General features: G+C 45.8%; 1 protein-coding gene across 3 annotated transcripts in view; it reads right to left on the bottom strand.

The window, feature by feature from the left end:
- Positions 1–27843, bottom strand: part of ARIH2 (ariadne RBR E3 ubiquitin protein ligase 2) — a 46088-nt gene that overhangs the window by 10154 nt on the left and 8091 nt on the right. For all 3 annotated transcript variants that reach the window (XM_039480782.1, XM_039480780.1, XM_039480781.1), the window contains 6 exons: positions 16332–16399; positions 12089–12152; positions 6934–7081; positions 3924–4045; positions 1962–2071; positions 599–716 (listed from right to left, as the gene is read on the bottom strand). In XM_039480782.1, coding sequence (XP_039336716.1) covers positions 599–716; positions 1962–2071; positions 3924–4045; positions 6934–7081; positions 12089–12152; positions 16332–16399 — 630 coding nt within the window. The remainder of the gene's footprint in view (positions 1–598; positions 717–1961; positions 2072–3923; positions 4046–6933; positions 7082–12088; positions 12153–16331; positions 16400–27843) is intronic.

The raw sequence follows: 27843 nt of genomic DNA, 5'->3' as shown, positions 1-27843 counted from the left end.
CCAGTTCCTCCCCGTTTGTTAGAATCAAATCTCCCCTAGTCACTTCCTCTACCTCCTGTAATAATCTGTCTCCAATGTAATTCAAGAATTTGTTGGATAAATTTGTCCCCTGTATTATTTTCCCAACAGATGTACAGGTAGTTGAAATCCTCCATCACTACCAAGCCCTGAGCTACTCTTTTTATCCTCAACTATCTCAACCTCAGTTCAAGTGTATCTATCTGATAGACACTGCAACACCTCTTCTCTGTTTTCCTTGCCTGTCCTTCCTGAACAAGCTGTATCCTTCTATACCAGCATTCCAGTCATGTGAATTATCCCACCAAGTCTCTGTGATACCAATGATGTCGTAACTGTGAATATTCAGTAGTATTTCTAGTTCTTCCTGTTTATTCCCCATACTTCTTGCATTAGTGTATAGACATCTAAGATGGTCATTAGATTTCAAGGTATTCAAGATCTTTGCACCAAAACCCCAAGTGGGAATTTACTAACATTATTAAAAAAGCAGCATAAAGTGCTTCAATTGCACGGAATTGCTCCCCCCTTCTCAGCAGGACTAGATGCCTGAAAGGAAAGTTGACGTGCTCTCCCTTACATCTTTAGTGTGAGCACTGATGTAGTTGGCTGTTTCAGAGTCGTCTGCACACTTGGTGAGCCATTTCCGGATGGTGGCACAGTCTGTGGGCGCGTGGTACATCTGCCGACACTTGAAACTTAACAGGAAGAGAAAGAAATTCCAGTGTTCAGGAGAGTTAATACATTGTGCTAGTAACCAAGAAGTCAGTCTTTCCTCATGACCAGGATCTGGATGGGAAATAGGTGTGAGGAGACAAGCAGTTTGTTCCTAAATACCACAATGAGAGGGGCTGGGCTCAACCTTTAGAACTCCCGCCAGGTCCTTCTGGGAATGATCACTTCCTTCTCCTGAAACTCTAACATATCACTACCTCTCTTCTGAATGAAAGTGAATATAGAGCTCCCTCTCAGACAAGTGAGCGTCTGGCTGTCTGATGAGCAGCCATCATCTTTTCCCTGGAGCCCCAGCATCACTTTTAAGATAATGGAGCAAGCCTATGTCATCCCAGATAAATTCCAAATACGCTCCTGTTCAGGGTTAATTGCATGCAACTAGTGGGAGGCTTGGTTACTAACCCATGTATATTACTGTCCCTGGACACTCACGATGCAGCTACACCTTTGGAGTAGGGGGTGTCAGAAGATACTCCGGCAGCAACCCTTTCGATATTACTCCCAGTTCTGTTACTCCTCTCCTGGACACTGCAAGCCAGGAAAGCACCATTAGCTTTCCTATCCAGTGGAAGTTTATTCTTATGCTGGGGAGGACCTCACGCACATAGAAGTTTAAAGATATTCTAGCCTTCATATACAGAAATCAACTGACATCTTATCCGAATGCTACACTTTGTTTCTATGCATGTTTAGGAGCATTCATTCCATGGAAGCCTGTGTGTGTATTTAGGATATCTGAGTCCCTTGGCTTTATGGTTCTCTGGATATTGGGAATGCACTAGAGACTCTGGGAACAGGAATGCTCAGAAGCAAATATACAAACACAGGCAGCAGACAGGTTCCAGCAGCAGCCATTAAGGCTTCAAACCCAAAATCACTCACCAATGCTTGTATCATAATTTGTAGATTAATCCAAGCTACAGAAGAAACTAGACAAGACTTGTTTTCCTTGATTACTAAGAGCTCAATTTTCAGAGGTGCTCAGAACCCACAGCTCCCATTGAGTTCAGCGAGAACTGGCCACCACTGAAAGGCAGGCCCCGGCCTACACCCTTATTACACAGATGGCTCAAGTTACAAGCAATTCTAGTAATGTGTCTGTGATGCTTCGACACACTAAACCTGTTCTCAGATGAAGTGGCCTTAAGGAGAGCATATGCCTGTGCCACATGCTTTCCTCACAGCCTTTAAGCCTTTTACTTCCTTACCAGAAAACTTCATTGCATCGATTGCACTGCACTCGTCGAGCTTTGGGCTCCTGTACCTGTATGACCATGGGGCAGTCTGCACCAGGACACAGCTGCAGCTGGTAATGGCTCTGCAAATACACCGAGTGGCAAGGTTAGTAATTGGTATGGGAGAATATTGATCTCTATTCTTAGCGAGTAAAATTCATGCCTTTTGTTAATGTGAAGCCGTAGTTCTTAGATCTGGAGAAGACAATGGAAAGAGCCACCAGAAGATGCCCAACCAATCTCTTCTACATACGGAGGAGGTTGGTTAGTTATTAAGTGCTTGTTCCAACAAAAGATTTGGAGGCTTTATATTTTGCATTTGTTCAAAGTTGAGGTTGCAGTGGTTAGTCATGAAATGAGGAAATTCGAGATCCCATCCAGAATGTCAGGAGACCATGATGAGAAACTCCAGACAGATCTAGAATCTCACTCTACTTGAACTCCTCCCCCCGGCCCCATATTCCACCCCCCTGCTGCCCCAGGGCACAGACTCTGCTTCTCAATTGTGGCTAGTCTGTCCCCTCCCTGTGACTCCCCACAATTACTGGGGAGAGGGTGTCACTAGAGTACTTCCTTCTCTGTCCAAGTCACTGAGTTACTTCCTCTAAATCTTGTCTTAAACATTCTCATTCTCTCTAGCTTAGATACGACTCACAAAGCTTTGCAGAGTGAAGGCACGTAGAAAGGATGCTGTGTAATAGTGACCTGCGCTGCATTGGGATGAGGGGCAAGTCTGTAGCTGCCTAAAAATATTTCTTGGTCTTGCACCAATGTTTAACATTCAGTGTAAGTTTTCCGCTCTAACACTAGAGCATTCTGCTTCAAGATATAGGCCAGGCACCAGCTGCTGTCACTGGGATGACTCTGGAGGAAAATTTTCTCTGGCAAATCATTTGAGAACTCTGACAGTGAGCCCTGCACCACAGCATGAGCCACAGCCAACATGCCTGTCAGCTACAATCCTGCAGCAGCTGCTGCATCTCCAGCCCCTGAACTCTCTAGAGAGGCATTATCAAGAAGCCCAGACACCAAGATCAGTATTTTACAAGTCACTAGTGATTTTGGGTGCCCAGCTTGGGACACTTGACAGCAACGTTTCTCAAGTGCGGCCACCAGGGGCTTTTCTTGCGGCCACAGCCTCCTGGGCTGTGACTGCGGGTGGGGAGGAGCAAAGCAGAGGCCCCTCCCACTCCCTGGTGCTCCTGGATGCACCACCTTTGTGATGGTTGCTGGAGCTGCCAGCAGGGGTTTGGTCCTGCCCCACTCTGGAGACACCTCGGGCACAATGCGGGAGGACCAGGCAGCCAGTGAGTTCCCCATCTTCCCAGGGGCTGCAGGGCTCAGGCTTTGGGCTTGAGCTCTGGGGCAGCAGGGCTTCAGGCTTCAGTCCCAGGCTCCAGCCGCATGGCTTCGGGCTCTGTCCTCCGGCCACAGGGCTTCAGGCTCCAGCCCTGCTCTGCCTCCCCGACCTCCCATCCAGGGCTTAATTTGTCCCCAGACTTGCCAGGGCTGAGTAATTCTGCTGTGAAAAATAACACCTGTACGTTTGTTAATATCATTTTTCACAACAGACTTACTAGCTAGCAGTAAATACATTACAATGATTTGGATGTGTGTATGTACATATTTACTTGTTTTTCCTAAAGCTAATTAAATAATTTAGGGAAAAGTGTGAGCAGCCACCAGCAAGAGTTGGTGGCCACACTCTGAGGCCACCAAATAATTTGTCTTGGGAACCCTGCTTTACAGGGTCCTGTTTTGCAAGGGGAGGGTGCTCAACATTTTTGGAAAAAAACAAGCCCTTTTAAGAGGTCTCAGTTTGGGCCCTAAAAAATGAAGCTCCCAAACTAGTCACTTCTGAAAATCTTGGCCCAAATATCTGACTACTGGGAAGGGTCAGGGCACAGGCCTACAGGAATATGAAGCAGAAAATACCTCCACGTAATCCCTGAAAAGGTAGCGCCGATATTTGTCTTTCAGCTCCTCGCTAGGCAGCAGTGGAAACACAAAGTCTTCTGGTGTCCGAAGTGGACAGTCCTGAGCCATGCAGGAGACCCCTATTAAAAACAGAGGACAGTTGCTGCACAGTGTGATATGAACTGAGAAACTCATGCACGCAGATCAGAGATGTGCTGGTCCCAATACTGCTTCTCAGGTGCAATTAATTGTTCTGATGCAAGTGATACAGCAATTCCATTTATCAGGGCTGCTGAAAAGCTGGAGTCCAGCTGCTTTCAGTGGAAGATGACAGAGGCAAGGGCATCTTGGGCAGTTCACAGTTACTGCTGTGCAACTGAAGGTCAGGTGAGGAGAAGCGAGTCAACCTGCAGTAGCAACACACAGGGGGCCCATGGAAATACACTCAAAGACCCCTACACACTCAAATGCCAACAGACATCAAGGACAAAGTGCTCATGAAGAATTGCAAGCTTTATACACTGCAATCGTGCAGCTTCAAACACCTCAGTGATGATGTGATAATTGGGCCTACAAATTTCCCCTAATTGTGAGTTCAGCTGTAAGGAGTGAGTGAAAGTTCATAAAATGTCACAGTAACCTATAACAATAAATGTTGATGGAAAAAGGTGCAAAAAGTCGACAGAAAAACAGAATTAGTACAAACAAAAAGGCCTCCTGACATAATTCCAGGACTGTGTTAAGCTAATGCCTAGAAAACAAGAACCGTGAGTCTGGGAGTCAATGAACCTAAATTGGTGGGAGAGTAATTAGGCCTAATTGACGGACAACATAATGAGGGGATGGGCTATTCCACCTATCAGTCCCTTTTGGAGCCCTCAAAAAGGGACCCTGGGGGAACCAAGCTGCCTACCAAAACGCTGGCTGACTGAAAGACAAGAGAAAGGGAAGGCACAAGCTTCACTATCCTGGTTGCCACCTGCACCCTGAGCCTTCTTCATCCTATCCTGAAAGATATCCTGGCCAGGCCAGACTTCAGGGAGCCAAATGACATTCACCACCAGCTCTAGCTAAATCCCTAATACCACCTGAGATGTGAAACTGCGCCACTTTCCCACCCCACGGGGTGTGTTTTTCCTTCCCCACTTTATTTCTTGGCCTGCCTAACCCTCTAATTTTTCCTTCTATTTACAAGAGTCTGGCTTAGTTGGCCAAGACTGTATACAGCCACACTGCGGTAAGTCTCTCTCTGTCCAGAAAGAGGCAGCTAAATGTAATACCTTAGACAGCCCAACGCTGGTACAAGTTTGCCAGGTCTCAGAGGGGGCTGATAAGATCACATGCTATGCCTATGTTTTTCCAGCAGTGAGACTGCAAGTGAGTCCATCTCAGAGGCAGAAGTTGCATTTTCTACCTTTGCTGTTCTTTTCTCTTCCTCTTTTGTGTGTGTTCATCTTATTTCGTCTTCTACAAAACGGGATCAGATTTTAACAACTGCTCCAGCCCATCTTAACTAACTTTTCTCTTTTCCCCAAAAAGAATCATTACCACCATCCAAGAGAGATTCACATGTGGGTTTTTCCCTCTCTAAAGACTCTCCAACTAAAGGGGAAGGGTACAAGAGATGTTAAGACGAAAGCCTTACTTAACATTTTACATTTCAAATGCTTTAACTGTTCCCCCCACAACCCATATTTTTAATACAGGGCTAAAGAGATTTGTAATGATGTTTGCACCATGGTACTAAGCAGGCTGAGGTCTCTGTATTCTAAACCCTGAACCTTGTTTAAAGCTGTTTAATGTTAGACGGCATTTACAGGGTCATGATAAAGCCTTCACCTCTTTGGGCCCATATTCCACCTAAATTAATACAACAGAGACCTGTGATCACAGCCTGGCAGGATCAGAAAGATGAGAACACAGACCAAAAGCTATGTCCAATTTATAGCAATGTTTGCCATAAGTACTGATACTTAAGTCCATTTTATAAGTGCTATATACACCATTACAGAAGTACTTTTAAGTACAAGTATGCTGTGGAAATAGGACTTATAAATAGATAAGTAAAAGAACAAGAACTTCCAACTCCTGTATTCCCTGCAATTGTTAGGTCAATTTATGGACAACTACTTAAATAATATAAGCACAGAGTGGAAGAGAAAAAACCAGCAACAATGAAATTGTATTGATATACATAAATAGCCAAGGAATAACCAGGAACAAATCCCCAATTTCCCAACAACCCTGCAGTGTTGGAGCATGCCCAGGGGCTGGGAAACATTTCCTGCACCACCCTGCAGGGGATGCAGCGATTGGTCCTGTTCTCTCTGTGCAGGACATCAAGAGGTATCTGTCTCCCCACCGCTGCTGGCCTGCGCCAGGCAGCGAGTCTCCCTAATGCCGGCTGCAGTGACCTATCAGCAGTGAAGTGGTGGGGCCACTACACTCCTTGGCTGGTGCACCAGCCAGGCTAACAGAACAAAGCCTGGGCAGTCAGAACTCAGAGCCTGAAGGTCCCAAGTCAGGGCAATGGGTCCTGGACCTGTCAGAATCCAGGACAGTCGGGAGAGATGTGATTAAAAAAAAACCAAACCAACGCTGTTTTGAAGAAGTACTTGCAGATTAGGAAAAAGTCATGTATGCTTGAAGTACCTTTAAAATGTACTTAAATCCAAGTGCTAAGTACAGACTCTTTAAAGTACTTAATTAGAAGTATATAGAGCACTTCAAAATATGCCAGTATGTACAAATGTACTTAAGTACACAGGAGTGGTGCTTTATAGTTCCTTGTTGGGAGGCAGTGGCATCCTCTAGGGACCAGGCTAAAATTACTGAGAGCCTGGCAATTATGGATTCAGTCCAAACCAGTTTAAATATTTAAGGCACTGATTTTCCATACAGGTCAACTGCATGCTTCATTTTCTCAATATTAAGATACTAAAGTGACTGGTCCAGCTGCCTTGGGGAGTGGGGGAGGAGGTCAATGCATCAAATAAAAACCCACCAAAGCATCTGCCTTGAAACTCACCAACTCCGACACCATCCTTGACGAGTACTGTACAATGCTGCTCCCAGCAGCTACGGCAAAACTGGTGCTGACAAGCCAGAGAGAGTAAGTTCTCCTTTCGCACAAACTGCATACACACTGCACAGTGATGGGAGGAATGTACCATTGTCTGAAAGAGAGGTGCAAATCAGAGCTGCGCTGAAATGGGTCCTGGCATCACTTAGCTCTTCTGACCCTGTAAGCCCAAAATGACCCTCACCTGCCCTTACATGGCACTGTTGTGGAAGGAGCCCAATATTGTCTTTAAAACTTTACTCCATGACAGACTCACCTTCACCTAATTCAGACTGCCCTTGGCTTCAGCCCATCAGAGGCTGGGAGAAGGAACCATCTAGGAAAGGAGCATACTGCTTCACCAATTAATTATTTTTAGGAGCCTTTTAGGTGTCAGAGGACAACAGACAAGTCTCGCTTTTCTCATCCCAGTCACTGGACTGCCTGTGCCTCGGATCTGGTGTATTACCCACAAGGAGATTTGTTTTTCTGCTCTCCATCCTTGTCCTGCTACCAAATGCAGACTAACCATCCCTTTGAAATACACCATTGCATTATTTCTTTCTTCAGTTAGTTTTTCCATCTACCTTGTTAGCAGAGGTCAGTTCAAAGGGACTTGTTCATTCACTGTCTGGCTAGATCCCAGGAAGCAATCGTTCTGGGAACTCACCTATCAGTGTCTGTTTGGCTGGACAGCAATTTCAGATAACAAATGATGCAAGCCAATGTAGCACCTTTATGCACATCAGTGTTTGTGGGGTGGGAAAGCAGTCCCCGTCCACTGTGAAGTTCAAGGAACCTCTCCTCTCTCTTCACCTTCACTTGTGCCACATATTGCATGCAGCCACCATCCTTCTGGCTGAGGATTCATTGCAAAGTCATTGTTAGTCCCAGGCCCCGCTGGTCCAGGAAGCAAGTCACTAGGAAACAATCTGGATCTCCCATGTGGTCGTGCAGAACGAGCCACTAAGCAACACATGCAGCCCTTAGTTACTCACGTTATGTTTCATCTCACCCTTTCAAGCTGAAGGGGAAGTAAGTTAACAGAGCACCACCAGAAGCAAGATTCTGCCTCCACATCTGGAAGCAAAGTTTATACACTCATTTGTCCCTTTCAGACTGAAGCCATAATGCAAATCCCATTCTAACGCCTTAAAGCTTTGGTACCTTCCAGAGAAACCTGCATGGGATAACTCACCTCCCAGGCCTGACTATGCACTCTTAGAACACAGCCACTGCTGAACAACAGTGCAAGGGCCTGTTCACACTAGGAGTACAACACCGTTGTAGCATCATTGTCTGCTACAGTAGGAGCCTCTTTGTTCTAGGAGACCTATTCCTATTGTTGCTGAGAACAGTTCTCTAACAGTGTTAGGGATCACTTATTGCCTAGATCAAGTAAACATTTATTTGGGCAGAAGGCAGTTTCCTCAGTTCTAGCTAATTGTCTCTCCTATAATTCTCTTGTAGACTTGCTGCAGAAGGACCCACTGTTTCTTGGCAAGTAGAAAGGATTTCCACCATTCCCATTTTTATACACAACATAGTTTCACTCCAAGAAAAGCAACTTTTATCATCTGTTTGAGAATCTGAACCAGACTCTCCCCTCGAATCTTCTAGCTGGTGCCCTTCCCTATGGCATTCTAGAACACATGCTCTTCCCCCCACTTCTCCCATCCACACAGCATAAGCAGATTCAGAGTAACACTGAAAATACTTTCTCCTCTAACCTACGCTGGAGGAGTTCTCCGGGGCAGGTGTGTATTCCTAGGTGGCAGCATAATGAGCATTTTCATTTAGGGTTGTGTACAGAACTTCCACAACCTGGGGCCTATATATTCTGCATTCAAGACGTGGTGCATTCCAAAGCATTTAATGTGTTTCCACAAACTGTGTAAACACACTTTACAATACAATCTTAAGTGCATGAGACCTATTGGGACCAGTACCTCAGTTTAGACAGCCTGGAGTCAGAGTGGATCTTTCCACTGATGAAGAGGGAAAATTCCTCCTTCCATAATGTTGCCTTCACATGTGGGAAAATCTGGTTGTTCATAGAGGGGCACTACTATAACACATTACCTTGAGTAGCAGCACCTACAGATCCCAGCCAAGATCAGAACCGCACTGTGACAGGCAATGTATAAACAAGGTAAGAGAAGTCTCTCCCCGAAGAGTTCACATGGTAACAGACCAGGCAACCGACGCAGTCTGCTCATTTTATAGAGAGGGAACTGAAGCTGAGTGACTTGCCCCAGCAAAGCATGTAGCAGAGGTAGGAACTGGACCCAGATTTTCCAAGTCCTAATCCAATGCCTTAACTACCTCCCCTTTCCTCCCAAAGGCACAGAACAGCATTTCAAAGGAGGACACCTCGGTGAAAGCAGATACAAGAAAACTAGATCAAGTTCATAAGTGCTCAGGGCCCTTTTCACAACATATATTAAAGATTAAGTTAGTCTGGAACCCAAATATTCATAGATTCTAGGACTGGAAGGGACCTCGGGAGGTCATCGAGTCCAGTCCCCTGCCCTCATGGCAGGACCAAATACTGTCTGGACCAGGGGTCGGCAACCTGCAGCACGCGTGCCAAACATGGCATGCGAGCCGATTTTGAGCGGCACGCAGCCGCCTGCCGCAGTCCTGGCCCCCAGCCCCACTCAGCCCCCCCGTCCACCGCTCTCCCCTGCGGGGGCAGGAGGCAGAAGGTTGGTTCTGCAGCAACCAAGCTTCCCTCTCCGTCGCGTGGTGCTTTCCTGCCCCACCCCCTCTCCTTCCCAAGGGGGAGGGGGGAAGAGCAGCAGCGAGCAGGCAGTTCCCTAGAGGGGACAGCGAGAGGTAGGGACGGAGCCTTGGGGAAGGGGGTGGATCAGGGCATATCCCTTCCAGCCCTCTGCCCTGAGCCGCTCACCTACGAGCCGAGCCGAGCACCCCAGCCCTCTGCCCTGATCCCCCCACACTGTCTTCTGTCCTACCCCCCCATGCCCCCCAGCCCTCTGCCCTGACACCCCCCACACTCAGCATTCTGCCCTGCAGCCCCCATGCCCCCCAGCCCTCTGCTCTGCACCCCCCACACCCCCAGCCTTCTGCCCTGCAGCCCCCATACCCCCCAGCCCTCTGCCCTGACCCTTGAACCCCCCTCACACAGCCTTCTGCCCTGTACCACCCAGCCCTCTGCCCGGAACCCCGCCCACCCCAACACATACCCAGCCTTCTGCTCTGCATCGCCACAGCCCCAGCCCTCTGCCCTGACCCCCACATACCCATCCTCTGCCCTGCACCCCACAACCCCATGCCTCTGCCCTGACCCCCCCACACACACACTCCTCCTCCTGCCATGCACCCCCCACCCCTCTGCCCTGACCCTTGACTTCCCCCCCCCACCCAGCCCTCATCCCTGAACCCCCCCCCCCCACCCCAGCCTTCTGCCCTGACCCCTGAAACCTCCCCATCCAGGTCTGGGGTCCCGGCCGCAGGCTCTGCTCAGCCCGTTGCTGGCCTAGGTGAACAGAACCCCAGGCTGGCAGCGAGCTGAGCAGGCTGGTGGCGTAAGATCAGCATTTTAATTTAATTTTAAATGACGCTTCTTAAACATTTTGAAAACCTTGTTTACTTTACATACAATAGTTTAGTTATATAATATAGACTTATAGAAAGAGACCTTATACAAATGTTAAAATGTATTACCGGCACGCGAAACCTTAAATTAGAGTGAATAAATGAAGACTCGGCACACTGCTTCTGAAAGGTTGCCGACCCCTGGTCTAGACCATCCCTGATAGACATTTATCTAACCTACTCTTAAATATCTCCAGAGATGAAGACTCCACAACCTCCCTAGGCAGTTTATTCCAATGTTTAACCACCCTGACAGTTAGGAACTTTTTCCTAACGTCCAACCTAAACCTCCCTTGCTGCAGTTTAAGCCCATTGCTTCTTGTTCTATCCTTAGAGACTAAGATGAACAAGTTTTCTCCCACCTCCTTATGACGCCCTTTTAGATACCTGAAAACTGCTATCATGTCCCCTCTCAGTCTTCTCTTTTCCAAACTAAACAAACCCAATTCTTTCAGCCTTCCTTCATAGGTCATGTTCTCAAGACCTTTAATCATTCTTGTTGCTCTTCTCTGGACCCTCTCCAATTTCTCCACATCTTTCTTGAAATGCAGTGCCCAGAACTGGACACAATACTCCAGCTGAGGCCTGACCAGCGCAGAGTAGAGCGGAAGAATGACTTCTCGTGTCTTGCTCACAACACATCTGTTAAATGCATCCCAGAATCATGCTAGAGAGTTTATTTTAAGTTCATGCAGCCTTCCACTTTTAGCTTTTTTCCTTTTTCTTTTTCATCAGTGGTAGCTACAAGTTGACTCAGATGCAACAACATCTATTCGTTGTAAAAAACCACCCTCCTCTAGATCCAATATTCTGTAATCCAGCTTCTGACAAGTCACAATCCATTCCCAGAATAACCATTTGTGACATAGCACATTGGATTGCAACACCCACAGCGAATGAATCCTGTAAACATGCAGTAGGAAGCTTCTAACTGAGAGGCAAATTTCCAAGGACTCTGGCCACCACTGCTTCAAAACCTAAATTGTGGGTTCAAAGGTCACTATGAAACCGGTTGGGAAAAAGCATCCTTTGGAGATTAGCCTCAACATCCTCGAGCAGAGCAATGCAGTCACCTCAAGGCAACACCCAATTTCAGTAACAAATAGGCCTTATTTTCTCTAGCAACTCACAGTTCTCCTAAAGCCTCTTTTAGAAACAGAGAGCAAGATGAGAAGAGCCCTCTTGGGCCATGCAGTCTGCTCCTGTGGATTCTGCAGAGCTCTCACTCCCATGTTTTATCTAACCTGCTCTTGAAGAGTTACGGTGATTTAATTTACTCATCTGTAGAGGTTATTCTTGAACATTAACTATACCACCATATGAAGGCTTATATTTAAGTGCCAGAGACATCTTGGCTATGTCTCACCGTAAAACAGCAGGAGGAGGTATTGGGTTAAGGTTTAAAACACTAAGTCTGCAAAAAATGTTAATGTGAGGCAGGCCATGCAGTGAATAAGGTGATCCTAGAATCGGGTGGTGCAGACTGAAGTTGCCAGTTACTTACATGTTTAGATGAGGTGGGTTGAACTCGTGCTTCCACTAGCAACTGGGCAGAATTGGACTTGTGCCTGGAAGGGTGAATTTAAGAATTAAACTCTTGCACCAAAATGCATTTTGATTTTACAAGAACCACTCTGCGAGTAATGAAGAGTAGCTTCTGGCTGAACTGGAGTGCAGTCTCACAGGATACTTGATCAAGGAAAGTCTAAGCCCATTCTTCATGAAGGCCCTTAATGCAGCAAAGTGGACTCTTGCTAATAAAACCCTCCTTTTTTGGACATAACTAGCATAGGGTTGCCAACTTTCTACTTGCACGAAACGGAACACCCTTGCCCCACCCCCACTCACTCCATCACCCCTCCCTCTGTTGCTCACTCTCCCCACCCTCACTCACTCGCTCATTTTCACCAGGCTGATTCAGGGGGTTGGGGTGCGGGAAGGGGTGAGGGCTCCAGGGTGGGGACAGAAATGAGGAGTTCAGGGGGTTCTGGGCTGAGGCAATGGGGTGGGATGCAAGAGGGGGTGAGAGCTCCACCTGGGGGTATGGGCTCTGGGAGGGGGTTTTGGGCTAGCGGGTGGAGCCAAGAGGTTCAGAGTATAGAAGGGGGCTCTGGGCTGAGGCAGGGGGCTGAGGAGTGGAAGGGGGTACAGGCTCTGTGGCTGGGGGTGCGGGTTCCAGGGTGGAGTCAAATGAGTGGGTCAGGGTGCAGGAAGGGGGTTCTGAGCTGGGGGTTGGTGTGCAGGAGGAGGGGGTGAGGGCTCCAGCTGGGGGTGCAGGCTCTGGGGTGGGACTGAGGATGAGGGGTTTGGAGTTCAGGAGGGTGCTCCGGGCTGGGGGATTTGGAGGGAAAGAGGGGGATCAGGACTGGGACAGGGGGTTGGCATGCGGGAGGGGGTGAGGAGTGCAGGCTCCAGGTGGTGCTTACCTCAAGCAGCTCCTGGAAGCAGTGGCATGTCCAATCTCCGGCTCCTACACGGAGGTGCAGCCAGGCGGCTCTGCGCATTGCCCCATCTGCAGGCACCGCCAATGGGATCTGCAGAACCAGGGCTTGGGGTAGGGGCAGTGCGTGGATCCCCTGGCTTCCCCTACGTGTAGGAGCTGGAGGGGGGACATGCCGCTGCTTCCGGGAGCTGTGCAGAGTCAGCAGTGCTGACCGGATTTCGACGGGGCGTTCTGGTCGAAAACTGGGCAACCCTAAACTAGCACTGGCAACCCACCTGGCAACCCTAAACTAGCGCTGTTCAAAAAATAGTGACTAGGCTTAACAGGGTGGATAAAAATTGTTTTTAATAAAAAACCTTGTTTTATCTGTCCATTTAAAATTTACATTAAATACAGTTTTATTTAAAAATATATATTTAAAATTATATTTGAAATTAAATAGGCCTTTACTTAATATAAAGAAAATAATTAAAAATTTAAAAAATATTAAGCAGGACATGTTTGCTGCAGAAGTTTTAAAGAAAGTCAAACTATTGAACTGTTGGAAGTCACTGGCTAAGCACCTTGGAACCACAGTTTAAGCACCAACCTAACTTTTAGCAGCAATTCCTTCTGTTGGTGTAGAGAGAATATTTTCTTCATTTCAGTTTATTCAACTAGTTCAGTTCAGTGCCTAGTTGATTCAAAGCTAAGAAACTAATCACAAGTTGAAAAGAAGGAAAGCTTGTTTTCCTGTTCAAATTGCAGAATAAAAAACTAGGTACAAGAAGGTCAGGTTTACTAATTCTAAAATCCTGAAGGAAATAGTGGCCAGAAACAATCAGTTCAATTCACTAACTACAGATATTACTTTCTTTGTTTAATAAATCAGGTGTAAATGCAAAACCTGTTTTGATAAACTTTTTTCTTATGTATGCAGCACATTTTAGGTAATTTTATTTAACTAATTTTTTAAAATGCTGGTATGGTGCATTTGAATTCCCATCCAAAAAGCTTGACACAAATCAAAAGTAAAAAATTAGTTTAAACAAGAAATGCATCATTCGCCATAATAAAAATGCAAAAATTAAGAATCTGACTAAGGAAGAAGCTATATAATTGCTTAAATAAATCTCAGACACATAGATTCAAAGACCAAAAGGGACCACTGTGGTTAGCTAACATGACCTCCTGTATGGCACAGGTCATAGAACTTCCCAAAAATAATTCCTAGAGCAGATATTTTAGAAAAATATCCAATTTTGATTTAAAAATTGCCAGTACATCCTCCTGGTTAGCAAAAAGAAGCACAAACTAGTGTAAAGTTGTATTTAGTGGCAAATCATCATATTTTAATGGTTACCAACTAGTGAGAATAAACTTTGTAGGAAAATAACAAAAGTACTCATGCAAAATGAAGTTAAAATCAATTATTTAAATGACCGTTTCCTGCTTTCTGATTTAAATCGCTTTGACTTAAATCAGTCCAGCCTGATGTTTAATCCAAATGTGAACTAGATTTCCCTTATATTCTTTGACAGAACAGACCAACAGGATTTTCCTAATCTAAATCCCCTTTCAACAAAGGCTGCTGACATTTCACACTTCAGTTTGGACAGTTTGGTCTCACTTTGATTCCAATACATTATCTAGCTAAGGATTTATGCAGTTGTATCAGAGCCCCCATGCCCTCCAAGAACACCAAATAAGAAATAAGCAGCATTAGAAGTAGCCACATGTTGCTGTTTGGGGTTTCCAACACTGCAGAGGAAGGTTTTCACAATGGATGTAAACATCACTAAATTAAATCAAAGTCATTTCAATTCATATTGGGATATGTAAACCTCCTCTTCTCAGGGCCGGCTCCAGACCCCAGCGTGCCAAGCGCGCGTGGGGCGGCATTTTAACGGGAGGGCGGCAGGTGGGTCCGGCGGACCTTCCGCAGTCATGCCTGCGGGAGGTCCAACGGAGCCGCAGGACGACTGGACCTCCCGCAGGCATGACTGCGGCGGGTGCGCTGGTCCCGCGGCTCGTGTGGACCTCCCGCAGGCATGACTGCGGAAGCTCCACCGTAGGCGCGGGACCAGCAGAACGTCTGCGGGAGGTCCCGCGGAGGCGCGGGACCGGCGCCCGGCAGCGCAGCGCACCGCCCTGCTTGGGGAGGCGGAATTCGTAGAGCTGCCCCTGCCTCTTCTCCTCACTCCACAACTTTTAGGGATTGAAATTAGGGCCTCCACTGAATTTATATCAAGTGCAGCTAAGCAAGGAAAATGGACGTTTGACATTAGCTTGAGGACCAGATGCACTCTGTAATGTTGCAATTTAAAAAATAAAGCCCCTCCCCGATGTACTCCTGTTCCAGATCTGACCACTTACATTGCAGAAGAGCAGTGGCTCCCATGCAGAAATCCCACCTTCTGGAGCTAGTTCTGGACTCCCCGGGGACCAGCTATGTGCCGTGGGAAGCTTGCTTGCTCACTCAGTGTGAGCTACACATCACATAGAGAATCGTGAACCATGGAAACTGCATTTCTCCCACCCTCTCTGGAAGGGGCTGATTGCTAACAGGGGCTTGTGGGGCAGATTCACTCTTACTATTTCTGGACCAGCCAGAAGGAGATGCAAAGAGGCACTGGCCGCTGGCATGTGCTTCTCAGATGGGTTTGGACACAATTTACACTCTGCCTTTGCAGCTGGTTGATCTGCTATAAGAATTGTTCAGTACTACCTGAGTCGCTACTGAGCCAGTATCCCACTTCCCAATATCCTGACAACATCTGTTCAGTGCTCTCCAGAAAAAATCACCAACTGTATCCAAAAGGAGCAAAAAGCTTTAAACCGAAAGCATGACTGCCTGGTAAGCCGGCACTAGTTCAGTACCTGTTTATGGCCAGGGATCAGATTCTTCTCTCATGGAAAAACTTACTAGAAACAGAGTTAAGAATACAAAGGAGATTCTAAAGGAAATTTTCCCTTTGTTATAATCAATTACTGCTGCAGCTTTCTCAATATACAGGTTCAAATGGAAAGCAAAATGCATTTGCATTGCTTAACAATCCCTTAAAGAGATGGGAGCCCTCCAGGACAAACACACCATTTCCCTCCGTTTATTCTACCCACATTAGCCGGTCAGCTAGGGGGAATTCATTTGATCAAAATGCAGCCTTCCTCTTCACCCCCGGGGGTACAGAATGCAGCCACCCTGCTGGCCCAACCGTTCTCTTGCATAGACATCAGTGGGAAACAGCCTGGTGCATTCATATTTGCAAAATACTGAGAGTGAAAAGCGACTAGAATGGGATACATACAAGTTAGTCACACTTACCTTTCCAAAATCTCTGAGACTTGCCAGTGGAAACTAACTAATACAAGCTTAGCAACTGCATGAGACACCTGAGAAAAGAAGAAGAAAAAGAATCAAGAGGCATATTTCCAGAGCCCCACCTTGTACACTTAGGGGTTTGCGCGCACGCACACATGCATCCCCCCATAATGCAGGTCACTGTTCAGACTTTTCTGTGCTAGTGGTCTGGGCTGGAAATTATTCGTATGAAATTTGTTTTTCAAACCATCACGCATAGTTCATGCTTTCACTCACTGTCAGGTGTCGGGGCCAAAAGAAATCTACAGTAAAACACAACAATGCCTGCCAGTATTTTCACCCAGAACCTGCAGGCCATTAATTTTCCAGCTCAAGCTTTAAAGAAGGGTCCCAGTTTAAACAGGTCCCCTCAATAAAAGGATAAACAATGCCATGGGTGGGGAACGGAGCTACACATACAGCTGTATCTAAAGTCATCACTGTTCTAACTGATGCAGCCAAGTGTGAGAAACTCAAAACCTGACTGTTGCTTCCCCTGGCTAAGCCTAAAAAGGGTGGGACTCAAGAGAGAGGAGGCAGGGACCAGGTCATAACTAAGGTTAAGATTTTGTCACGGTTATTTTTAGTAAAAGTCACGGACAGGTTGTGGGCAACAAACAAAAATTCACGGGAGCCCATGACCCGTCTGTGACTTTTACTAAAAATAACCGGGCAGGGGAGAGGAATGACAACTGGAGCCCCATGGGGCGGGGACTGACAGCCCGAGTCCTGCCACAGGGGGCAAGAGAACGGACAGCCTGAGCCCCACCACCACGGCGGGGGCAGGGACACACAGCCGCAGTCCAGGCGCCGGCCGTCGGCACTGACAACTGAAACTGAAGAAGTCACAGAGGTCCAGTAAAGTCATGGAACCAGTCACCCCCATGACTAAAGCGAATCGTTACTCATAATAGAGCACACTATGCCATGTGACTTGTGCATGAGCAGACACCCCTCCCTTAACGAGCAGGGCAGAGGAGAGGTGACCAGCTGCACACGGGGCACAGATTATGGCAAGAAAGAAAAGGAAACATTTTGCTTTCCTGTCACAGGACTAGAGACGGTACAACTTCCAGTGATGGGTTGATGCACTGCAACAGGTCTGGGGCAGAGGCTAGAATTAAATAATTTCTACTGGCCTGAGCAGGGTAACCCTGTGTAATTTTAGAGAAGGGATAAATGAAAAATATTTCCAGGTAGCCCCAGAAGAGGAAGCAAGTTCAAAGTTTCAAATCTGACATTGTTTATCTTGGTGCAGTATTAGTAGGAGCATACAAGTGTGTGGGTCTGTGGGGTAAAGCTGGGGTCTGAACTACGAGACGATACAGGTACTGAACACTTGCTTTTAAAATGCGAGGCTGTGAATTAGAGTCCCATATGGAGATTCCGACACCTTGGAGCAGCTCAGGAGAACGGGCACGGTTAGCAGGACCAGCCTTTAGGACAAGCACTGTGCACTGCCTGCTTCGTTTTGACTGAGAAGGATGTTAAAGAGCTGTGTGCTAACTAGACGAGTAAGTGATTGTCCCAGGTCTTGGCCAAAGCTCCACAAAACCACCCTAGATAAAATGCATCAGCTTCAATTATTCATAACTAAGGTTAAGATTTTGTCACAGTTATTTTTAGTAAAAGTCACAGACAGGACGCGGGCAATAAACAAAAATTCACTGGAGCCTGTGACCTGTCTGTGACTTTTACTAAAAATAACCGGGCGGGGAGAGAGGGGAACGACAGCCCAAGCACACTGCAGGGGGTGGGGGCACTGACAGCCCAAGCCTCACGGCAATGGGACAGAGGGCACAGCCCCAACCAAGCCATGGGGCCCTGGCCGCACCACGGGGGGCAGGGTAGCCCCAGCTCCGGCCATGGGAGGAAGGGGGGAGCACAGCCCTGGCTCCAGTCCCGCCGCAGTTTGCCGGGGGGGGGGGGGGAAGAGAACAGCCCTGGCTGCAGCTGCTGACAGCCAAAGCAGTGCCAGACTGACAGCCCCTAGACACTGAAGGACTATGCTTATCCTCAAAACACATTGCAGCATGGGTAGCTGAAGTGCAAACTCCACACACTGAAGGAGTGGGGGCACAGCGCCTCGGCCCCAACGGGCAGGAAGCCAGTCTCGATGAGCAGGAGTCTCCATGGCAGAGTTACAGAACAATTAGCAAGACACTATAAATTGCTGGCCAAAGGTAAGTTTCTCAAGTACTGAAAAGAGGTAATGCAATAAACACGATCAATTTCTGCATACAGGAATTGAGACCGTTGTTTCACCCCACTGGAGTAGCATGTGAGACAGAGTTCTGCAGATGATGCGGTTTGTTGATCTCCAATATATAAAGCCCAATTAGAAAAATCTTCACCTATTCTGATGTCCAGATTAATCAAGTTGGGTGGTTTGATTTACAGTCCTCAGGTTCTTGTCTTTTTTCAGGGTAAGAAAAACTCATCATATTGATGTGTCCTGGAAAGTTTATCTTGCCCAAGAGAATGCTGAAACATCTGAAGGATTGGATAAAGGAATTCTCTGGGTGCTCTATTCCTTCTTGAAGGCTGAAGAGCGTAGAGTTAATTGGCTGTGTCCTCAGCTCATTTTCCTAGACAGGCCACCTTATTTTCCAGCAGTTGCAGCCTGGCCCCCACCTATGTGGTCTTGTTCAATATCTTCATCAATGATTTAGATAATGGCATAGAGAGTACACTTAGAGTTTGTGGACAATACCATGCTGGGAGAGGTTGCAAGTGCTTTGGAGGATAGGATTAAAATTCAAAATGATCTGGACAAACTGGAGAAATGATCTGAAGTAAACAGGATGACAATCAATAAGGACAAATGCAAAGTACTCCATTTAGGAAGGAACAATCAGTTGCACACATCCAAAATGGGAAATGACTGTCTACAAAGGAGTAGAGGAAAAGGATCTGGGGGTCACAGTGGATCATAAGCTAAATATGAGTCAACAGTGTAACACTGTTGAAAAAAAAGCGACCATCCTTCTGGGATGTATTAGCAGGAGTGTTGTAAGCAAGAAATGAGAAGTAATTCTTCCACTCTACTCCATGCTGATTAGGCCTCAACTGGAGTATTGTGTCCAGTTCTGGGTACCACATTTCAGGAAAGATGTGAACAAATTGGAGAAAGTCCAGAAAAGAGCAACAAAAATGATTAAAGGTCTAGAAAACATGACCTATGAGGGAAGATTGAAAAAACTGGGTTTGTTTAGTCTGGAGAAGAGAATACAGAGGGGACATGATAACATAAAAGGTTGTTACAAGGAGCAGGGAGAAAAATTGTTCTCTTTAATCTCTCAGGATTGGACAAGAAGCAATGGGCTTAAATTGTAGCAAGGGCAGTTTAAGTTGCACATTAGGAAAAACTTCCTAACTGTCATGGTGGTTAAGCACTGGAATAAATTGCCTAGGGAGGTTGTGGAATTTCCATCATTGGAGGTTTTTAAGAACAGGTTAGACCAGGGGTAGGCAACCTATGGCACAGGTGCCGAAGGCAGCACGCAAGCTGATTTTCCGTGGCACTCACACTGCCCAGGTTCTGGCCACCAGTCTGGGGGGCTCTGCATTTTAATTTAATTTTAAATGAAGCTTCTTAAACATTTTAAAAGCCTTATTTACTTTACATACAATAGTTTAGTTATATATTATATAGACTTATAGAAAGAGACCTTCTAAAAAATGTTAAAATGTATTACTGGCACGTGAAACCTTAAATTAGAGTGAATAAATTAAGACTTGGCACACCACTGCTGAAAGGTTGCCGACCCCTGGGTTAGACAAACGCCTGTCAGGGATGATCTAGATAATACTTAGTCCAGCCCTGAGTGCCGGGGACTGGATTAGAAGACCTCTCAAGGTCCCTTCCAGTCCTACAATTCTATGCAAGACACATCTGTGGCTATAATTTTTCAACCATTGCCACTTGGCCTTGAGAGTGGTCCACCCAGGTAGAAATTTGATCCTAAAGCTTAAAGAGTGTTTCATGTTTGAGAACTCAGAATCCTTAATGGTGATTAGTTTAGTGGAGTAGCTGTGCAGGTCCCCCATCTTGAATGTCTTCCAGGTTTGACTTGCTTTTCTGGAGCTCTGTTTTCATTGTGGATTTTGCAGAGACCTCCTGATGGAGTTTTAAAGAGAATTCCTAGGGATAGTCTTAGACTAAGCTCTAACTAGTCCACAGAAAAATCCATTTTTTCCAAACACACAGATTTTGAGATGTGCTGACTGGGAGCCCATAAGAGTGCAGCTTGACCCCGTGCTCATTACATGACCACTTAAGGAGACAGTACATTAGGGGTGAGTCGGAGTCAACACATCCTGTGATTTTAAGTCAGGCTGACAACGTCCTGCAAAATCAGGGTTGTGTTTGGAAGTGCCTGGCCAGAGAAGAGAACAAACCTAGTAGGAAGGAGAAAGGAGAAAAATAAACATTTAAATTGTTTGGGCTCACTACTGCTGGGGCTGGGAATCTCTCCAGGGAGAAACCAGGAAGAAAGTCCTCTTTCCCCCAGTTGAGCCAACACTGAGTTTTAACTACTGTAATAAAAGTTTTTCTCTAAGCCACAAAGGTAAGAAAATATTTCTGAGAAGTTTTCCTTTTAATCCTAGAACATGACTTTCCAGTGGTTACAACTTTGGATTGTCTCATCAAGAGAAGGTAATTGGTGACCAAGATAAATTACTGCTAGATCAAACCCTTACAGACTTACACCAATACCCTGGCATGATCAAAGCAACCCACAAAGAGCAAGAGCCTCTGCAACCACCATGGCTGATGAACAATGAAGGTAGAGTAGATGAGGTCAATTTAGACAACTCCAGCCTTCCGAACTGTACCACCACAGGGAACTACGGCAACTCCCAAGATTAGATCCCAGCTAGGAAACACTATATTTTGCTGAAAACTTCTAAAGATTCTTGACCTTCATATACTGTACTAACTAGAATGAAACATATCCAAGTAAAAGTTTAACCTGAAAAGGAAAAAAATAAATCTTTTGTGCTTCTTTATCATTCATAAAGAAGACCGGAGATATTTTCACTAGAGACAGATATCAGCTTCTGTGATTTTGCTGGAGAATTCCTTGGAGAACTGTAGAAACAGTGGGACTGAGACACTACAAGAAACTGAAACTTGGGCAAATGAAAGGCTTTTTTCATCATACTGTTTACAACTTTTAATTAACACCTACTTAACTCAGACTTCTGACATATTGGGTAGAAAATTTTGAAAGTTCTAAGCATTCAGCATATTGCTTAGAATTAGACTGACATTTCAGCCTCTCCCTCAGCTACAGATTGTGAGCTATAGAAGAAGTAGGAGACATGCAGTTCAGACTCAGGAGCTGTAGCCTTGATATCATGGAACAGTCCTGACAGCCTGCATGGCATAACTATTTCTAAATCAGGGGGGTTTAATCTCCCCCCCGTCACCTGGCCACAGGCGTGCAGACACCCAATGTCAGCCCACAAGATTAGAAACATATTTACGAGTCAGAGTGCAGTGAAGGACTGATAAATACTACAAGTGCTGCTAAGCAGGACTTGCAAGTGCTTTCAGTCCACAACATAGTTTGCTGCACACTGAATAAAGAGGATCTCACGTTAAGTCTTAACTCCTTGTTCTCTGTACTTAATCATTTTACATTAGCCTTAATCTACCTGGTCTCACGCGCACACAGCAGAGATTTCAGCTGCCAAGTGGGATCAGTAGCGCTTTAGCTAGGGAAAACGCAAAGTGCAGCATTTCTCAGACTGCAAGTTATTTTTCCAGGGGAGACAATGCAAGCTCAATGAAAAGTTCTAAGCAAGACATTATACAGAGGGGTTGTGTTAGCTGCTGCTGAGTTGTGCTCACTCAAGCCATACCCTGTGCCCCAGGAGGCCAGCCAACTACAATTAAAAGCACCATCACACTCGAGTTAAGGGTGTGTGTGGTCAGGACTTGAGTTCTCTGCAGTAAAGACAAACCAATCTTCTGCCCCATTTCACCACCTCTCTCTGCTAGAGGATCCCAAGTGTGTTTTTAAGAAACACAACTGAAGGAAAGAGAAAAAATTGCTCATATAAAGGCCATCACTTCAGGGTACACAGAATGGCAATCTCAGCTGAATTATTGAATTTGACAGCCATAGCATGTATTTTAACTGCCTCACACAGCTTATGTGCTCATCTGGTCCAGCTATAAAATGGCAATGTGAAACTCAGACTAGATCTTTCCATAGTGCTCTCTCTTCCCTCCACCTCCCACCAAGATCAGACTCATCAACAGCTGTGAGCTGCCACGTTCGCTCAGTGAAGATCCAGACAGGCTGCAAGTTTTAGGTGATGCATGAATCAGAGAAAAGAAAAGGAGTGGGATTTAATCAACCCACACATCTGTAATTAGTTTTTCCATCAAGCTGGAAATAGCAACAAGCTGAAGGCTTGGGCAGTGAGGACTAAAACTGACTTTCCTCAAATAATCCTGTGAAACTGCTAACTTTGCAAGTCCTGGGCTTTCCTGCCAGCTCTATGATCTTTCCAGCCAAAGGTCCACTCCAGACACTCTGGTACATTGGATTTTGAGGTAATTGTTTAAAGAGTATTGTTTTATTTTGGCTCAAAATATTTTTTGAGCAGATACTGCACACTGAAGACCACAAACTTACAAGCCTTATATGAAAGGAATAATCCTTGTCCCACTGAAGTTAAGTATATTATTGGTACTACCCAAATTTTACACATTTGCTAGATAATAGTACAGTATCAGTGTAACATACAGAACTCCCCTCTGTTGCGTGGAAGCAGTAACAGCAACAGCTAAGGGAACAAAGTTTCAGAAGATATTATTTGTACTATAGTAGAACTCAAGGACCCCAATCAGGGACTGACGTCCCCTTGTGCTAGGTACTAAAGATTAAACAACAAGCTCTTGGGGGCAGGGTCTATCTAGTTCAGGGGTCGGCAACCTTTCAGCAGTGGTGTGCCGAGTCTTCATTTATTCACGCTAATTTAAGGTTTCGCATGCCAGTAATACATTTTAATGTTTTTAGAAGGTCTCTTTCTATAAGTCTATAATATATAACTACATAAACTATTGTTGTAAAGTAAATAATATTTTTTAAATATTTAAGAAGCTTCATTTAAAATTAAATTAAAATGCAGAGTCCCCCGGACCGGTGGCCAGGATCTGGGCAGTGCGAGTGCCACTGAAAATCAGCTCGCATGCTGCCTTTGGCACGCATGCCATAGATTAACCTAGATCAGGGGTAGGCAATGTAGCATACATGCTTATCATATGATGAGTGCATTCATATACTTGGTCAGACGTGTACTATGTGATAAAGAGTCTCTTCAGTTGGGTAGCTAACTTCACTACGAGTTAGGCCAAGCCGAACTTCACATAGAAAGTGCCATGTGACTTATAAGGGATGCAGGGCTGTAGGTGGGAGGAGACAGCCCAGGAGGTTTCTAGGATGGGTCCACTATACCTTACACTGCAAAGAGAAGACAGACATTGAAGACTGGAAGCTAACCTGGACAAGCAAGAATGCTGTCAAAAGAAATAGGTGACCAGAGCAGTCAATTCACAACTGAATCAAATTCCCATTAAGAAATATCAGTATCTGTTGTAAGTGTGAGGACAAGGGTAGAATACTTGCTGTAGTGGCCATGGTCACAGTACAGCCCAGTCACCATCCTGTAGAAAAAAAACTGTTCTAGAAGCCATCAGAGAGGGAATCCCAAAGAATAAGACAAATGGAAGTGAAAGGCTCCCTGCACTACTGGGCCCTCGTGCAATGCTATCCCGGGAAATGAACGACCTGCAGAGTCTAGTTCTCTGAAGCACAGAACAGCGATGGATGTGAGCCAGATCAATAGCACAAACAGCAGGTCAGTTCAAAAGGCAGCTTTGCTATTGCTTCCTCAGGCTAACGAAGAACAGAGGTGGCACAGAAAACAGTCTCCCAGGAGTGGGAGCCAGGTGCACAGCTTCTGCACCTTGGATTATCTTCAACATTGTAGTTCCTCAAATGGTCGTTAATTTACCCTTCAAACTTTCCTCTGAAGGGGCAAACACTGCCTAAGTACTAACCCGCCCCAGTCCTTGCAGAGAAAGGTGGCACTGACTCTAGAGAGGGTTCCTGACCCACAGCACAGATCTTATTCCAAGACTGCTTATAGAGCAGTTGTTGTAAATGAGCTGGGGAATCACTAGTCTCCCTAAGGAAAAAGAGGGATCATCATAATATACCTACAGTGATAGCAAGAAGTGTGAAAAACTCTCATGAAAAGGAATGGGCTGTTACCCATAAGTACAATACAACTTATGAAGAAATCCATCTTAACGGGAAACTGCTATTGATTTGTTAAGACCTTAGAGATCAAGGACATTACTACATAAGGAGTCTAAGAGGATTTCTAACAGTTCTCAGAAACATCAGCTACTATTTCGGTATCTCAGGACCATGAATAGTAGTGGATCTCTCAATGCGGGCAGGAGGAGATCACCATTCAATGATCCTATATTGTTTTCTTAACAGCAGCTATCCAACGTCCCCCATCTCCATGCTTGCTAATGGGAACTGAATTTTCTTCATCCTAATATGCCTCATAAAGATGACAAAGTGGCAGCGTCTCCAATTTTTTAAAGTTTTTATTGAAACAGAAAATAAGGGGACAGGAGAGTCTGCATGTTAGATACACATGAAAGAGGAGAATCCTAAGAAATGGACAACTCTTGTTCTACAGGGTACCAGTGACAAAAACATGAAGGCAGCAGAGTTAAAGTTAAACATTTCACATGGAGTGGGCATTAGAGAACAGCAAGGAAAGAGCAGCTTCCCACTTGATAGTAGTTATATTTCTGACACTCAGCTAAACATTTTTAGTGACTTTTGTGACTAGATAAAGCTGTTAGAAATCTTAAACATTACAATGGTATCCTTTAAATACTCTCTGCAATAGGCTATACCAAGCCAATGAATGCCAAGAACTGTACTGAGAGGTACCCAAATAGAAATCAGATACAGCCTCTAGAGCAGTATGGTCAATATCTCATACAACACAATATAGGTACAGATTTCTTAAGGCATAACACAAAACCCCATATATTCTCAGCTTGCCAAAAACAGTGCAATCTTAAGTGATGCTAGCAACTAATTAACGTCAGATGCGTCTAACAAGAGAGTGGGCCCATTCAGATTTAGAAGGGTGCTAGACTAGACATGCCAAGCAAAGCTAGTATTCTGTTACCACTCAGATTGTTGTTCATATCCGGCATGTCCAGAAGAACGGAAGTCACATCCTGAATACGAACAGGTACAGCAATTCAAATGCTGAAAGGAAAACTGATTCTAACTGACTAAAGCAAGAAGGACTCTTCATCTCATAAGCAACAAATTCCCGAGTCTTTGGGATGCATCCCACAAGGCTGCTCTTAATGCACAAGCAAAGGAAGAGAATAGGAACTACTGAACTGTCTCAGATCTGCGAAATGTCTCCCAGTAGACACCTCACAAATGAGTGTGTGTGTGGTGGACCAAGTTGGGAAGAGGTAGTGAGGCTGTTCATGCAGGGAAAGAAGGTTAAATTAATGTCTTGCTACAGCTGCATCAGAAAAGCTACTTGTTTGGTTAAGAGCATAAGACCCCAAGGGTCAAAATGAATGCTCTTTACTGCCCCCACCCCAATGCCATTCCCACTTGGTGGGCAACAGGTAATTAAAAGCTTTACTAGATTAAAACAAACGTGTCATGCGAGCTCACTCAGCTTTAATACGGGAGATGTAGCCTGCGCATGGGGTTGAGTACTCCATTCCAGCCCAAGCAGAGGTTGTTCAAAGCACAAGGGAGTATTGCTCACTTCAGGAGCCACACCACTTTATTAAATGGGCACATGTTAATTACAATAAATCCTTCTCTGTTACAAGATTATTAAAGTATCAGAGGGGAGCCGTGTTAGTCTGGATCTGTAAAAGCAGCAAAGAGTCTTGTGGCACCTTATAGACTAACAGACGGTTGGGAGCATGAGCTTTCATGGGTGAATGTGATTTGTTTGCTCTTTGGAGTTCAATCAGCTTGGAAGAGACGGATTATTTAGCTTCACTTTGTCTACACTGAGTTTCTACAATTTTATTTTCATGCAGTCGCCAAAAGCTGCAATGTTTGGTCTCTGAGCCTATAGCCCATCAAGAATATATACACTTGTCCTGAAGTCCAGGAGAAGGTGAGGGCAGACCAGCTGGAAGTCTCTAGGTGAAGACAAAAGGGGGAAAACCAGGAGTGACATTAAGGTAGGGGTCTACTATAGATCACCAAATCAGGAGAAGGAGGAACATTTCTAGCACAGCAGAAATACCCAAGACACAAGATCTATTGGTAATGGGGGCTGTGGTAGGGCAGCTGCCCCACACAGGTAGATGGAGGGTTAAAGCAGCCCTCAGGGAGGCCGCACAAAACCTGACCAATGGGAACTGGGCTTGTAGAGAGCCAATCAGGAGAAGGTTGGTTGGAGCAGCCAATCAGGGCAGGGGGAGCCATATAAGAAGAGCTGCTCAATACCACAGAATCAGTCTCTCCCTGGAGTGCAAGGGAGAAGGACTGGCTGCTTTACAGAGAGCAGTACTGGGTGGAGGAGCAATAGGGTGCTCCAGTCTGAGGCTCCTGATACAAAGGGCTGGGAAGGTGCTAGGGCTATAGGGAAGTAGCCCAGGGAAATAGGCAGCAGGACTTGGAGGAGCGGCAGCATCTGGCTGCTGGCTATAGGGTCCCCGGGTTGTGGCCTGGAATAGCATGTGGGCCTCCCCCCACCCCTTCTCCCCAACTTGCCACAGAGGGGGTGGCTAGTATTTGGACTGAATTTTTGCCCTTGAGGCAAGGGGCTAGATTGAGGGCTGCAGGAAGCCACAGTTGCAAGTGGAGGACTAGACACAGCCAGTTCCCCCAGAAGGGGGGAGAAAGTGGAGTGGGGCACAGCCGGAGAGCTGTGCCCAGAAGAGGACGCTGTGGTCCGGGGAGTGACGTGGGTCTTAGACGTGGAGCAGAAGTGATGGTGGCGAAACACCACTAGAGGAAGGTGCACCGGCAACCAAGAGCTAATTCCCCGCACGGCCAGCAGGAGGTGGTGAGTCACACTCCATCACATGGACTTTAGCTACCCAGATATCTCTTAGAAAAGTAATACAGCAAAATATAAAATGTCCAATAACAATTTGTTTCAGAAAGTGGAGGATGTAAACGATAGTGGCAACAGAATAAAGATAATGGATTTAAAAAAGACTTAACTCAGAACTGATATGTAAGGTCCCATGGGAAGAAAATCTAAGGGAAAAAGGAGTTCAGGGGAGCTGTGAGCTTCTCAAAAAGATAATATTAAAGGCACAAGAGCAAACTATTCTGAGGTGAAGGAAAGACAGGAAGAATAGTAAGAGGTCGATATACCTCCATCAGCTCTGTATTTACCTGAAAAAGAGAGAGGACAAAAATTGCAA

This window comes from Mauremys reevesii, linkage group 7 (genome assembly GCF_016161935.1).
Source record: "Mauremys reevesii isolate NIE-2019 linkage group 7, ASM1616193v1, whole genome shotgun sequence".
Taxonomy (NCBI): Eukaryota; Metazoa; Chordata; order Testudines; family Geoemydidae; genus Mauremys; species Mauremys reevesii.
This window is presented reverse-complemented; position numbering and strand designations above follow the sequence as displayed.